Consider the following 15,477-nt stretch of genomic DNA (forward strand, 5'->3'; position numbering starts at 1 on the left):
TAAGGTGGCAAAAATAACAGTAAGTGGCAAAATGTATAAAATTCTCTTCCCATTTTAAACAAAAGGTTCTGTGTCTTACCTTGTCCAAATGATATGTGTTCCCTCTGAGAGGTGTGAGAGGAGTTTAAATTGGGTGGGAAAAGTGCGCACTTGTATTCCTTCGGTGGATTAATGGTTAACACCTTCAGATAGACATGCTTAACTACCTTGTTTCCTTCCTGTAAAACCAATGGCCAGTGAGGTTCCACTCCACTGATACGATCGAATGAATATTTATCAGGATATAAATCGCCTGAACATCATCTCCCTCTTTTCTGTTGCATTCTGCGGAACACTTTGATTCAGGAATAATGGCGCAGAAGATTTTATCTTATGATGTTTTTTTTTATTTTATTGAAAAAGGAAATCAACATAAACAAAGAATTTCCAAACACTGTTGAGGTTCACAAGACTTACATAACTTATTGCTTTACTCATACATTCACATCCTGAATTCAATGTTATGGAACAACATAAAAAAACAGTTTTCTCATATCTTTGACTAGTCGGCAATAACTTGGCCGAGGCACGAACCTGCGTACCACATTTCAAGTAAATATGACTCCAGATGACCAAGTATTGTATTTCTTTACCATGTCTTTTAGGATAATGAGATGAAAGTTGCATTTCGCATCATTCATGTTTTAGTATTTACATCAATCTCCTCCAATTAAGGAGCGCAACAAAAACCCAACAGCTAGGCAATCAGTGCAACTCATGACAAATAACAAGCCTTTGTGGATTTTTCATACATACAAAAGCATAGTATGACAGCAACATGTTTACTATGGCAGACAAAAATAATAACAAAATAAAATAAACGTTTGCAAAGCTTCATGCAGGTTATCACCATTATCATGATATGACTTGAATAGGGTCGTTTTTATTAATTAAGTCGGCTCTTTGCATTTCGTTGGTGTCTAAAAAGTAAAAATATATTTCTGTACAGCTCTATTAGTCCTTTAGGGTTAGTGTTAAAACACACACAGCGTCTGGTCTTCAGAGGCCAAAGAAAAAATGTCCGTCTGTCCCGTCTGCTTCTCAGAGAACTGTTAGGTCATGGCAGGACTTTGACTTCTGCCTAAAAGCCATCTTCTTGTTCTTGCGTGCAACCATGCGGCCCAGAAACCGCTTGGCCTTCTTGCCGATGCTCTCTCTGCGCCTGCAGTTGGCCATGCGTCGTGCGTTCTCCTCCTTGCTGTCTTTCCTCAAGCGGATCTGTCTGACGATGCCCTCGAATAGGTCATGCACATTGTGGTGAAGGGACGCAGATGTCTCGATGAACTTGCAGTCAAATACCACTGCACAGGCGCTTCCCTCTGCGATAAAGAACATATGGAGAAACAACTTTGAGTAGATGCACATTAGAGTGGGAGCTCAAGTAGGCTTAAAGATGAAAATGGTAACCCTATAGTGATCATAGTTGTTAAACTTAGTTTCATGGGTATTTGAAATATAGGCCTGGCCTGAACCTGAGCAGTCAAGGGAAATATGTGGCCTGCTGTCCCAAAGCCAGTCAAGCCTGAACAGCACTGTCAGGTTTGATCATGAAAAAACCTCAAGAATAGCTTTTTAGCTTCAAATGATAAATATTAGACTTTTATTTAAGCAACCAAATGTCCTAAACCACTTCCCCTGAGCTTAAAAGTTATATTATCTTAACAAATCGATCATCTGTGGCACATTTTAGGTTCAAAGGTTAGTTAATCATTGTGACCTACCATCTACAGACACCTCTCTGGACCGCACCAGGTCACTCTTGTTGCCCACAAGGATTATGGGAATGTTCTCTGACTGCCTGGCCCGGCGCAACTGGATACGCAGCTCTGACGCCTTCTCAAAGCTTGATTTGTCTGTCACTGAATACACGATGATGTAGGCGTCTCCCATCCTCATGCACTGATCCTGCAGCCACAGGCTGTTATCCTTCAGGAGAGAAACACCAGGTTTAGCATCAAACATGGCTAATCCCATCTTTTCCGAATGTAATATCAATGAATCAATATAAATGGAGCATAAATATATATAACTCACCTGTTCCCAGATGTCATACAACACAATGGATGCCTCTTCTTCATCCACCACGATAGATCTGTCATAAGTGTTCCCTGAGGAAAAAAACAATGAAATATTATACACACTGACAGAGAAGGGAAAACACATCTCAACAGACATGTTTGTTGCTACTTTTCTTCACGCTGATTTTAGCACTTTTTTTTCTTTTGTAGTCTTTGATGCAGAAACTTGATCACAGCCTGTGATCAAGCCACTAGCTTTGATATTTTTCCTTCACATTATGCTGTTGGATGTGATTCAGACAGCTGTACTACTGAGGGCAGGGCTGGTGCCTCGTTGTAGATGGAAATAGCAATAATCAATGCATGTACACTCATGCAAAAAGTTATGTTTTTTTTTAATCCATCAACTAAACTTGTTCTCATACATAATTTTGATTTAGAGAGCTTATAGGGATTTTATATTATTCTCAAAAAAATACACATCTTCATACTTAAGTGGTGTTGCTTCTTTTAAGATTATGGGTAAAATAATTCAAAAAGTAGAAAGTGGCCTCCAAAGTTTTGATGCTTAATATCATGAACATTCATTCATTAAACATTACATCTCCAAGCATGAGTAATTGCATCGTGTGTTGTTCAGTATTTTGTTGACTAATTATTACATGTATCTCCATGGACAATAGGGGGTGTGGTGGTGGTGGTGGGGTTGCTATGGTTGATGACTCATTCTCAGCATCACCGTTTACCTGCTTCATCCCAGTCGTGACCAGCCTCCTCAACCCCTCCGAAGACGCGCGCCAGGCTGGACTTGCCAACGCCGTGCTCCCCGAGGAGAACCACCTTGTACACCGGGGATTCCGCTTCGCTGCCGGTGGAGATGACGGAGTCGGAGGAGTCCGACGCGCAGCTATCTCGGTGCTGCTCGTTCGGGGAGTAGGACGTGCAGCGCAGGAGGTTGGAAAGCTCGTCCGTCTGCCCAGTCTGTGGCATCGTGGCGCGCAGGTCCCGGTCGTCCACGGGCATGCTTCTCCTGTGTAGGTTTGGTAGATTCATGGGGAATGGCACGCTTCCTCTTCTCCTGCCCATGTTCCGCAATTGGTCACCCTTGTTCAAAGTCATCGTGCTTGTACGGAGGATCTGTGGATAAGTGTGACATGCGTAAATCTGTGCTCTTATGTTTAATCACATGGGAAAAACACAGGGAAAAACAGTAAAAGTCGATATAGAGATATAGTGAAGGATACTACCACACGCCTAAGTCATGTTGTAAAATGTAAACATATATTTGTCTATGTAGCCTCAGAAAATATTACATCTTCTATTTCTGAAATTTCTCGACTCAACATAAAACGCCTACAACTAAAGCTTAAATTTAGGTATTAAAGATACTTACTGGAAATACTGAATCCAACGAGGGAAATCCAATAATCCTTGGTTTGAAGAGTTGTAGCCGAAAAAGCGGTTTTGTTTGAGTCTGATCAGAGGCGCTGCTCGGGATATTTATATTGGTCTGGGAGTGACGTCGGCAGGGATTCGCCCCAGAAAAGCACGTCTCCGTTTATTATAGTGGTGCGTAATGGCACCATCATACAGAGGAGGGGGTGTATGACTGAAAGAGCTGAGGAATCTCCCTTCCGCATCGCCAAATGGAGAGCTACCTCTGAGGGGGCGGACAGAGATGAATCCTCGAAGCGGAAAAGCCCACTTAAAGCTAGAGTGATATGAATATTTAATGTTAATTTGGGAGATACATTTAGAGACGGTGGAAGGATATCCACATGATGCAAGATGTTAATGTGTACAGCGTAATGAGGTTTTTGCGGAAATGGAATGTCTTGTTTTGTTCAGTGTTTATCTGTTTCAGAGCCTCATGGTCGCTGCAAGGTGGAGGTCAATGCCATAATTATACAGTATCATGGGAATTTCATTTTAATATTTGCCATTGATTCCGTGGCACCCTTAGGCTAACATCACACCTGAATTTATTTTTGTGCATAGAAGCAAAAAAAAGAAATAATTTGGCATGAAAATGCAATGAGCACGGACACATTCTACACACGGCATGTATTTATCATTCATACCTATCTTTCCATTCACCACCTTGCTGTCTGAAATATGAAATGAAATGAAGGCTGCCACATAACCATGATTCTGTGCACGTGCAGTTGTAATTATTCAGAGCTGATGGGCCTGCTCTATACCAGCAACGTTTGGTTTTGCTGACCCATGCCTTATGGGAATAATGCAAATATGCTTTCAATTTAAAACATCAAACCTGTGTAACACATTGATCGAGGCAAATCTCGTTATGCTGTCCTAAAGGAGCTCAAATCACTCCAGATCAGTTTCTTTGTTGTTTTTACTGCTGCATATGTTTTGTATCCATCATCTTTTTTCATATATTTTCCTGCAGACTATTATTGTATTTTCTGTTTTAAAGACTCTGCATGGTGTGTTGCTGCCCTCTTGTGGCTCTAGGTCTTATACTACAGTTGAATCTTTTAAATTCATGTCCAGTAAACATGTATTTTCTGCTTTGTTCCTTTGAGAAATGTAAATAGAGAACAAAAACAAACAAATTAGTAATTTTGATATAGATATGAATGCTATTGCATTTCCTTTTTAATTATTTATCCTTGTAAATATTTTTCAGAAGCTGAGTCTGTACTTGTTTTTCCTCCAAAATCCACCCTACATGCAAATCTGCATTGAGTGCAAATTGATGAGGCATTTTTGCTTTTTTATGTCTTTGACGTCATTGAATTTAATTTAAATGAAATGTTTCGATTATCTCTGTCTCTGTGTTATTTTATTTTATTCTGTATTTGGATAGCTTCCACATACTGTTTTTTCCTGGGGTCCAGATATTGATTTAGATTTGTACCCACGTAAAAAAGCAAATTGAATGATTGTCTGGACATGTTTTGCTTTCTTCAAATATTCCAGGTGACAGCTTGTAGAAATGCTGCTGTAAATAGTGTGGGGATTGTGACCACACACTTCCAGGCAATTATCATATTATTTTAAGGGGATTATTCAGTGTGGTTGCAGTTGACTGATCACTGCTAATGTGGATTGCCTTTGCTGTGTAAATTATTCTTAAAAGGGAAATGATATCACCACCTAATGGCCATGATCAACACAATGAGTATAAATTATAGTCCGACCGATTTTTCAGGCCGATACTGATATCAATATGTGGTAGTGTTTTTTACAGTTGAAAAATCAACATTGCTCTCTGATGGAAAAAGTATGTAAAGCTGACACTGTTTCTAAATTACCTTCAGCCTATAGTTTGAAATTTCTGTCGCATATTGAAATTTCGTGTTATTTATCAGCCATACACGAATGTATTTGCAATAGGCTAATATTGGTCAATATATCAGCCTCTAATATAGATAACAAACTACACTAAGATACACATTTACATTTGGTCATTTTCGAAATGTTTATATTCATATTTAATTTAATATTCTTAAGTAATTACTGACCCTTTCTGCGGGACAAATAGGACAGTATAGAGAAAATTACCTTCGTAAAGCTTACACACATTATTTGTTGGGACTTTGGCAAACGTATTGACTCAACATTTGGGTAAATTGGGTAAGCCTTAATTTCTAGTTGTGGTATATTGGATTTAATTGCATCATTTGAGGGTATATATACCACACTGTATGGTTGTTCAAATGGTCTATAGGGGGTAGTCAATAACAAGTAGCTTTTTGTGGTAATCTGCTGGTGAATAATATATTCTCTTTGCAGGCAGTGCCAGTAAAATATGTCTGTGTGCTGTGGACAGTCCTGTTTTACTTAATTGAAAAGGCATTTAAACATGCTGCACTACGATGATGGTCCATGCGGACTGATTGTGTATGTTCCTATAATACATCCACGGTATAAGATCAGGGAACCGGAAACCAACCCCTCTAACGTGACATTACGCATGCGCATGTTTCTCGTGTCTTCGACCTCTAACTACAAACCGGTGAGAGCTAACCTCCTCTGTCACGATCTGTGTGTGTGAGTTAAACATTTAAACGCGCTGCTTGTGTTTAACTCGGTGTTTTTGTAGCTCAACCAACCGCAGCACTGCTCAGCTCGTCTGCTTTTTAATTAAACTAGCCTGCTTTTGAGCGACATTGTTCGATTTGCAGCTAATCTTGACCTTACTTATGTGTGTGTGTGTCCACGTAACTTTGTACACTTTGTTCCTTCTTACTTAGCACACTAGTTACAGAGGCAACCGAATGAATCATCTTAATGTTTCTCTTTCTATCGACAGCAGACTGAATCAACGCCAGCTCCTTTGGTTGACCTGACCACTACGTCCCGTCGTCATGTATGCCTGTGCTAAGTTCGTCTCCACGCCCTCTCTGGTGAGTGAGTCTGCCTGAATGAATGGAGGTAAACGCGTTCATGTATTCTGCCTTTGTGCATAATCGTGAAAGTGTGTTAAAAGCTGCCAGTCGGTGGCATTCAGGGCAAACTACCAGCAGCTTTAATTCGTCTCGCTAACGCTAGCATGAAGCTACGTAGCCGTCTTTGACCCTCTGCTAAAGTCTGCTAACAGTCCGTGATCACACCTGCAAGGACGTCCTTGTTTCGAACACCATCGAGGCAAAGCTCAGCCTCGCGGTATCCTCGTGAGAAACACCTTAACAGCGTTTGAAGCTAATCTGAATCAGTAGAGTATCAAAGGACATTATTTTGTTAATTGAGAAGCAGCCATACTCCAGTTAAAAACGGACCACAGTGGGTCACTGTTGGCGTTTACCATAATCAGTTGTGTTAATGCTGTTCCTCGGGTAACCGTACTGTACTTACGTAAACATTTTAAGATACTGAACTTCACTTGAGTATTTCCATTTTATGCTACTTCTTTTCCTACTTCACTATATTTCAGAGCGAAATATTGTACTTTGTACTTCATTTACTTTTTCAAGAGCTGTTACTTTTCAAATCAAGATTTTACGTACAATACATTGTCATTTACAAACTATGACCCATTGTGGCAGATTAAACTAAGTAAGTTAAAATGAACTCCACCTTGACCAAAACCAACATTTAACGACTGCTTACACATAAATATGTCAATAATAATGATCCAATAATATAACACTGACAGTGGCAGCTCAACATGAGTATTTGTACTTTAGTAAACATTTGAATGCAGGGCTTTTACTTGTAATGGAGTGTTTTTATAATGTAGTATTGCTCACAATTCTTCCACCTCTGACCATATTTAGTACAAGTCGAATGTATTGTAGATGAATACACATGCTTTTAATTCTGTCTTGAGCAGAGTGTTCTTGGCAAGTTTAAAGCTATACAGACAAGTATAGCATCTTACCAGTGCACAACTGTCATCTAAATGTCTTCTTTTTTCCCCTCTTCATACAGATCCGTGCTGGATCTCGGGTACTGTACAGACCACTCTCAGCAGCAGTCGTCTCAGATGGCAGGAAAGCCGAGGTAAGCAGCTATTTGTGCTGGGAATTATAACTGATTCATTGACTTTCAGTGTTCAGAGGAAGGGCACTCTGTGAAGCTCTCCAAAGCTATCACAACTCCATCGGTCTCCTTAGCTAGTCCCTTTACCTTATCTCACACACATACAGTGACGAAACAAATAATAAAAAAACATGCATTTAAGTGCAGGTTGATTTAACATGTTTCCTATTGAAGAATACTATTATATGTTTTCTTGTCGGCAAAAGAAATGCTGACATTTGCATCAAAAGTCAACTTTAGCTAGCTATCCGTTGTGGCTAACACGAGCTAAATATAAATTCAATGCCAATTCTGCATCACTATGCAACATTTCCTTTACCTTTTTTTTTTTTTTAAAGCTGCACCTATGTTCACGTGTGTTTACTTTAATCACGTACATAGTAGAGACGGATTCAGTCAAAGTTTGGCTGAGCATGTTTAGTATTCCAGGTTAATAAAGCCGATCCGACCTGGAAACCTCAGCAGCTAATGAGGTAACAAAAGTGACTGACATTGAGCAGCAACACTTGCAAACCCTTGCTGATATTTTATAGTTATTTTCTTGGCAGGAAAATATCAGTGAGCTTTTACATATTTGAGAAAAAAAAAAAGTTTAGTGCTGCTCTCTGATCCTCTACTGTTTTGTTCTAACCTCACTTATTTTTGTGTGTTTCAGTCTGCTTCACTCCTGGCACCACAGAGCACTGTAGCCTCCCAGCAGCAGGTGGCAGTGCGGGGTTTCCAGACTAGTGCTGTGAGCCGTGACATCGACACTGCTGCAAAGTTCATTGGAGCAGGAGCTGCCACAGTGGGAGTGGCTGGATCTGGAGCTGGAATTGGAACAGTGTTTGGTAGCCTTATTATCGGATATGCCAGGTAAATTAAACACATCTGCTATCTTAGGACATCTTCACTGACTGACATTGAATGGTTTGTTTATAGTAATATTTATGAAACTATCAGAGGTACACTTGATTCCAAATGTTTACATGGTCAAAAAATTTATTTGATTTAAATTTTAAGTGTAAAAATATGTTCAACATTGTCGAGGATCATTGATAGAATTATTTTGTAACATGTATCGGGGCCTTCATGGGGAACCTTGGAAGACACTGGGATTGTCAGCTGCCTGAAATGTCGTGGCAGCTGTATTTTTAACATTGTGTACCTCCAATGTGTCTCAGCTGCCCCTCTCTCTCTCAACAGGAACCCTTCTCTGAAGCAGCAGCTGTTCTCTTACGCCATCTTGGGCTTCGCTCTCTCTGAAGCTATGGGTCTTTTCTGTCTGATGGTTGCATTCCTTATCCTGTTCGCCATGTAAACCAGTGAGGCATTTGCTGCAAAGGGATACATCACAATGTTAATAAAAATTAGCTGTTTGAGATGCCCTTGAATGGTACGATAATGTCAGCTTATCGTGTTGCTCATGCGTGTTTGTTGGTGGTTCTTAAAGCTAAAGATTGTTGATGTAAGAAACTCTGGCAGACCCAAATCAGTTCAAATGATAGGTTTGCCATTCTATTGTATATTTCATCAAATGTTTTGTTAAACATGCAACCAATAACATAAGTAAAATGTTTAATTCATCATGTTTGTTTTTGTACATTTGTAAACATTAGTGGGGTTATTTTTTATGTTTTAAGATTTGCAGACAGGGGGCAGCTGTCAAATTTAAGAACAATATTTACCTTTTGCAGCCATGATTGCGGTATATGTCAGTTATGTGGATTTGACGTGTTCAATTTGACTGAAGAATGTTGTATTCCTTCACACAGCCGCAATCAGCACAGGTGCTTGGATCCAGCTCGTTGACCACATTATGAGCCCCAGTGTATCTGAAGCTGCCACCTGTACCAACAGCAAATGTAATGTAAATGTGGCCACAGCCAGACCAACGTCGGTGATTACAGTACGAGAAGTTATTGCACCTGCTTGCAACCTTTCTGAACAGCATCTGACATGCAGGAGTAAACGTGTGTCTGCTTCCTCTTCAGAACAGGCACCATATGCAGAAAAGTAGTAAGGAGGATGTCTATGGCTGTAGTTTATAGGCTTACCACCACCACTAGAAAGCTGCTTACAAACTGGCTTAAGAGTGGAAGAACAGCAATACTAAATTCAAACTTGTTTTGTGAGCGAAATATTATCAAACACCCTCAGGAAGTGAGGGTTTCAGGTGAAAATGCATGTAAACTAGCATGCTAGCTTTCGGTTAGCTAAAGTGATAGCGTGCCACATAACTGTTAATTCTGTCTTCTACGTTATCTTTCCTAAGGTCGCTGTCAGTCAAAATAGAAGAAATAGAAGCACTTGTTTTCTCAAATGAGGTCCAACAAATGACAGTCATGACATTACAATTAAATGTTGGTTTGGGTTAAAATAATTCTGCAGACGTTGTCAAAGTTAACAAGTTTCCTACATTTAAGCCTGGACACAAACATAGTTGGTGAAATTTCATGTTTATCTGAACAAAAAATGCAATTCACACAAAGATACATGATTATAATGGTGAGGCAGAAACTCAAACTGGAAAAATGAAAGGTCACCAGTGGTCAGATACAAATTGCCTCCATGTCTTAATTACATTTTTGAGTATCTGGGGGACCACCACAATGTTTTGAAGAACTGAATAACGTGACAAAATAACACAAATTAGACAAAAGGAAAAAAAAACATTTATTACACATACAGCGACATTTCTTTTTCCCATTAAGCACCTCTTGAAGTCAGTGATTTAAAGAGGCATTTACGAAGCGTGGGTGTTTTATACACCAACCAGCACAACCTACCTAAACAATAAATCATGGAGACAACAAAAACCAGCTGTTAGTCAGGTGGAACTACAGAACGACAGACAGAGTTGAGGGAGGACGGTTTTGAGAAGCGTACGCATGTGTGCCCGAGGTTTATGCATGGATGTGTTAAGAGAGCAACAACAGTTCGGACATGTCAATTAGCCAGTAACAAAAAAAGATAACCGAATGTCTAAATATATGTTCTCAATACACCAGTCTTCCAGTACGTGGAGGATAACTAGTTTAAAAACTAAGAAGCTGACGCCGTCAGCTCCGTGGTGTTTGTGGTCGGTTAACTGTCACTCTGGTCCCGAGGTTGTTTTACAACCGAACGAGCGACAAGGGGCACTCAATAACCAGGTAAACATACTTTTATTAGTATGATAAAAATGATTTAGTGTCTCCGTGTCTGGTTCTGACAGCAGCCACTTCCTGTCCCAGCTCCTGTCACATTGCACAGGTTAAGTGTTTATTGGGAACTTAGTTATGTTGTTTAGTAATTTTAACTCAAAATGTATTTGCTGAATTTATGATGAAAAATTTGGATAATATTCAGCTAAGTTGTTCACAGTATTGATCATTTTGTTGTTGGTATTGTTTATATTTTAGATTTCTTTCTACTATGCTGTATTTTATGAAAACTATGGTCAACTGCCTTTCTTTTTGGACCTGATGCAAATGTTGACTTATCCTGTATGGATTATGGAGCCCCCATGTACATTTAGCCAATAACACTATATAACCAAACGTGTGTAATCCTTACTAACGGGACATATTTTACACTTTATGTCCACCAGGGGTAGCGAGTGAACAAGACAAAAGACAGCAGCTTTTTTCAGCCATGTGTTCAGGAACATGAAGGGAAAGTCCTTAAACTAGAATGCACATTTTAGCTCTTCCAGTGGTTTTGTAACAGTAAGACCGTTACAATGTAAAGTAGAATATCAAGACTTGAATTGTTTATTCCAACAGGGCATATATTGTCATTTGATGTGTACTCTTGATATTTAGGTTTAAGGGGTTTTTACACGATTAGGACTTTGACAGTTTTGATTCCGAAAATGTTCCATTGAAACTGTGTTGTGCTGTCAGAGTTCACTTTAAGGATGCTGCCTACTTCCGTGCCTCTCTAGGATTTATCTCCAGATAACATTTTCACTGCAGTCTTTCTGTAACAGGTAACAAAAAGACACAAAAGAGCAAGATCTTCATGTCAGCCAGTACTGGACTGTTTTGACCAGCAGTACAGTCAGGAGCTTGGAGACCTGTGGGCATCTGCGAGGTATAGATTTCTTTCCGAAATAATTATTTCAGCATACACACAGACAGGGTTTGTACCAATCCTTCATCGGGATTGCTTTTCTCTTGCAGAGCAGTGCTCCTGGACCCTCGCTCTTGGCAGTATGGGGTCATGCTGAACCGCTTCAGCACTGTGACCGGCATCACGCAGATCCTACAATCACAGGGCTTTTCCATGTTGCTTTGTAACGGCCCCTCAACACCGTCACATTCAAAATACCAAGCAGGAAAAGACTCTCTGTTGTCACCTGACCACATCTCCAAGTGCCCTCCTAATGAGTCCCACCTCCAACCTGACGGCACCTCTCGTGCGCTCGGTCAAGACCTTCAATCAGAGCCTTCGCTCAGTTCGTCCCGTCCTACACTACAGTGTTACATCCATCCATGTCCACTGCGGTTTCCCTCTCAGGCTCACCGGCCTGGCCAGCTGAAGCAGTACTACCTCCTGAATGCTGCCTCCCTGCTGCCAGTGCTGGCTTTGAAAGTCAGAGACGGGGAGAAGGTTTTGGATCTTTGCTCTGCCCCTGGGGGCAAAGCCGTAGCCATAATGCAATGTGCCACCCCAGGTAACACGAGCACTTTAACAGGACTTTGCAAACTTTTATTTTATTTTGTTTTCATCATACAAAGAGGTATAAGAAAGTTGATTTAGTACAGTTGAAGATAAAATAAAGTTAATCTAAATTATACACTTCTGAGTGTATAATTGTTTGGCAACAAGAGCTTTTTGCTAAAACATCTTTTTGAAGTTTGTTAAGCTTTGCTCTTAGATATATATTGTGTACTTTGCATGTAAGTTGCCGCAGTTGAATCTAAATATCATTTTTGCCTGCTGTGAATAGCCTATTTGTCTTGATTACAGTTTACAAGTAATGCTGCCTTGCTTGTGTTCCAGCACTTCTCTGCTGCAATGAACCAGACCCTCACAGACGAGACTGGCTGGCCAAAACCCTTGAGTCTTTCTTGTCACAGTCGCTCACCAGCAGAGTGATTGTGTCTGCACAGGATGGACGATCTTTTGTGAACAGTGAGGCAGGAACATATGACAAGGTGGGGCCCAGTGAGGGTCATGTTTATGTCAGCATGCAGCTGATTTTTGCTTCAGTGTTCAACACATGGAGGTGGTTAGAAATGAATGAGAACAGCAAGCCTTTGAATAGAAGCTAATAAGCCCAGTGGAAGAGAAGAAAAGTGTTCAATAAAAATATGAGTCATGAAGAGGCAGACAAATGGCCGGAAGTTCAAAGGACTCAAAGTGACTGATAATGGACTTAAATATATTGGAAAAAAAAGGAAGGCACAGAATGAAAAGGTTACATTTTCTTACTACTTGCCTTTTGCTTTTCTCCTTTGATCCTTTCTGTCTCTCGCTGCCATTGCGCTGTTGAGCTCTCCGACTCTGAACTGTCTCACATTTCTTCCTCTATGTGTTGCAGGTTTTAGTCGATGCTCCATGTTCTAATGACAGGAGCTGGTTGTATTGTGGCAGTCAGCAGGGGGAACAGAGACTGAAGGAAAGGGCCAGTCTGCCCGCACTCCAGGCTCAACTGCTTAGGTAAGTCCAATCCCCAACATAGAAAAGTGTCTGCTATTGTGTTACCGTTGTGGCACCCTTCTATCTCCCTACACATTGTTACTTAGAATATAGGATATTAACGTTAATGTCTGAGGGTGGACTGAAATATAACATTGTTTTAGTTCAGATAAGCAGTTGTGAATCATTTCCATGCACTGTACAGTTGCACACAAAGTAAACACTATTTAGAAAATGTTATTACACACAGTGCTGTAGAGTGAAATTACATCAGGTTGCAGGGAATGGTTTGCAGTGTCAATTCAGTACTTTAACATATGAATGTCCAAGCAATGGAAAACAAGAGTTCCCTGGAGGCTGATGCGTATGTGGTCAAATTGCAAATATATTAGTCAAAAGATATTGAAATGATTTGCTGTGGGAGGAGAAACTTGACATATACAGTCTATTGAGGGTTGCAACTTAATTTTAGCCAGCTTTGTAGAATATTTTGAAATGTTAATTGAGATTCTCAGAAGAGTACAGAACTGGAGTTATCTTCTTTTTTTTTTTTTAGTTCCACGCATTCTTCTCACTTCTTCCTTTTCAAAACCTGACGCCTTCATTACCCACAATGCAACTCTACAGTTTAGTAAGATATTTGGATGTGTAAAGTCATTCGGGATTAATGTAGCCTCGAGCCGCCAGCCTCAACCAGAGATCAGGAGCAGACTACAGAGGTCTGATCATATCACCAGTTTTTTTTTTTTTCATTATCAAACTTATAGTTTTCACATACTGACGTTGACTCAAGTGACATCCCTCGAGGTAGTTTATCAGACTCTGCACAGCTCCCACAAAAAGTCATCAAGTCCAGAAAGGAGACTTTGATGTGTAAAATAGGCGGAGTTCTCTTTTGAATTCCGTTGTCATCAAGTGCAGTATTTGTCTACTGTTTACAGGTCTGCGCTGTCAGCCGTGCGTCCAGGGGGTGTTGTGGTCTATTCAACCTGCACTCTGTCCAGCTTTGAGAACTTTGCCGTGGTTGAGACAGTGCTGAATGACTGTCCTGAGGCTGAACCCGAAGACCTGTGGGAGGAGATTGGCATTCCTTTATCAAAATACTTTACATTTAGGAGCGCTCACCCTGGTCATGGACAGATGCCTCACAAGCCTTCCCTGCAGCCACAGGATGGCCCCTCGTCCTCTCATCACCACAGACTCGGCATTTTAGTCATTCCTCAGCCGGGCAAGACCTGGGGACCCATGTTTTTGTCTCGGATTAGAAGAAGGAAATAGTGTGCAACCTCCTGTGCAGAAAAGATATGTGGAATCAAATGGCTAAACACACATTTCCTTTGTGTGACTTTTGTTACCAGTAGGTTTAAAGTACCTCCTGGAACTGGTTTGTAACTCAATCACACAAACTGACAAACATACTAATTTGATATGGAGATCTTGTGTTCACAGCTTTTTCTGCTGCCCCCAAATGGCCGAAACAATCAGTAATTGCAGGTTTAATTGTTTTCTTTTAGCTTTTGCAGTCCACCCTCTTTTTATTTATTATGATTTATGATTATGATTCATACCTGCAAACTTGTCGCTTTTCGGCGAAATTCACCGTTTTGAATCAAAATATATCATCCACGTGAATCGTGGAGATCCGTAGAGATTTTTTTTTTGGGGGGGGTCAACTAGCCAGCCAGCGTTTCTCAGATTGGAGTGAGACGAGGAGAAAAGGTGATGTCGTGATCTTCGCAATAGAACATCGTTGACGTGTCGAGTCTTGGCCAATCAGCGTTCAGATGTCTACAGCGTCTTCATTTCCCTCCGTTAAAGTTTGAGTTACGTTCTGTACCGTTACAGGTCAGACCTGCTGGGTTAAGGATAACGTACACTGCATGCAAAACTTTGTCGACTGTTAACTTTCGTTATCGCAATTTAGGGAAAAAAAAGTAACGTTAATTATCAGAAAGCCTGCAAGCAGTCATTTGCACAGTAGGACGTATTGAGAGTGTTCCATTTCTGGCCTGGCCTTTCATGATTAACAGTTTTATGAAAGAAAGCCTCCCGCTGAGAAGTGCAGCTCTGGCTGTCAGAGTTATAGAAATGATTGTATTATAATAGTATATTATTATAAGTAGCTTCCAAATGCTTTTAGTTACTTGTGCTCTATATGTTACATACAGTAAAGGTTATCATTATTTGACCCCTTGCTGATTTTGTAAGTGCCCACTAACACAGAAGCCTAGCCAGACTCCGGACCTTAGTCCCATACAAAATCAGTGGAGGGAGCTGAAAATTCGAGTTGCCAAGTGACCGC

At 40.4% G+C, this 15,477-nt stretch overlaps 3 protein-coding genes across 6 annotated transcripts; 2 read left to right on the forward strand and 1 right to left on the reverse strand.

Annotated features, from left to right (window-relative positions):
• Nucleotides 1-363: 363 nt before the first annotated feature.
• On the reverse strand, nucleotides 364-3,578 carry rrad (Ras-related associated with diabetes). The gene is made up of 5 exons (XM_031846604.1): nucleotides 3,451-3,578; nucleotides 2,804-3,194; nucleotides 2,074-2,147; nucleotides 1,761-1,965; nucleotides 364-1,358 (listed from the first exon to the last, which is right to left on the reverse strand). The coding sequence occupies exons 2-5, from the start codon at nucleotides 3,174-3,176 to the stop codon at nucleotides 1,081-1,083; spliced, it is 930 nt and encodes a 309-aa protein (XP_031702464.1). The 5' UTR covers nucleotides 3,177-3,194; nucleotides 3,451-3,578; the 3' UTR covers nucleotides 364-1,080.
• Nucleotides 3,579-5,974: 2,396 nt separating this feature from the next.
• LOC116383137 (ATP synthase F(0) complex subunit C3, mitochondrial-like) lies at nucleotides 5,975-9,134 on the forward strand. Of its 4 annotated transcripts, none has more exons than XM_031846721.1 (5): nucleotides 5,975-6,042; nucleotides 6,340-6,433; nucleotides 7,458-7,529; nucleotides 8,224-8,423; nucleotides 8,754-9,134. In XM_031846721.1, the coding sequence occupies exons 2-5, from the start codon at nucleotides 6,395-6,397 to the stop codon at nucleotides 8,866-8,868; spliced, it is 426 nt and encodes a 141-aa protein (XP_031702581.1). In that variant the 5' UTR covers nucleotides 5,975-6,042; nucleotides 6,340-6,394; the 3' UTR covers nucleotides 8,869-9,134. The 4 variants fall into 4 exon arrangements, with proteins under 4 accessions (XP_031702581.1, XP_031702582.1, XP_031702583.1 ...); XM_031846722.1 differs by having other exon boundaries at nucleotides 5,982-6,042; nucleotides 6,343-6,433; XM_031846723.1 differs by having other exon boundaries at nucleotides 6,002-6,077; nucleotides 6,343-6,433.
• A 1,239-nt stretch (nucleotides 9,135-10,373) lies between these two features.
• Nucleotides 10,374-14,735, forward strand: nsun3 (NOP2/Sun RNA methyltransferase 3). The gene is made up of 6 exons (XM_031846718.1): nucleotides 10,374-10,702; nucleotides 11,521-11,624; nucleotides 11,714-12,207; nucleotides 12,537-12,691; nucleotides 13,078-13,196; nucleotides 14,117-14,735. Exons 1-6 carry the CDS (start codon nucleotides 10,529-10,531, stop codon nucleotides 14,451-14,453), a joined length of 1,383 nt encoding a protein of 460 aa, XP_031702578.1. The 5' UTR covers nucleotides 10,374-10,528; the 3' UTR covers nucleotides 14,454-14,735.
• Nucleotides 14,736-15,477: the final 742 nt, after the last annotated feature.

This window comes from Anarrhichthys ocellatus, unplaced genomic scaffold (assembly GCF_004355925.1).
Source record: "Anarrhichthys ocellatus isolate YVR2014 unplaced genomic scaffold, GSC_Weel_1.0 scaffold6, whole genome shotgun sequence".
In the NCBI taxonomy this organism is placed as follows: Eukaryota; Metazoa; Chordata; class Actinopteri; order Perciformes; family Anarhichadidae; genus Anarrhichthys; species Anarrhichthys ocellatus.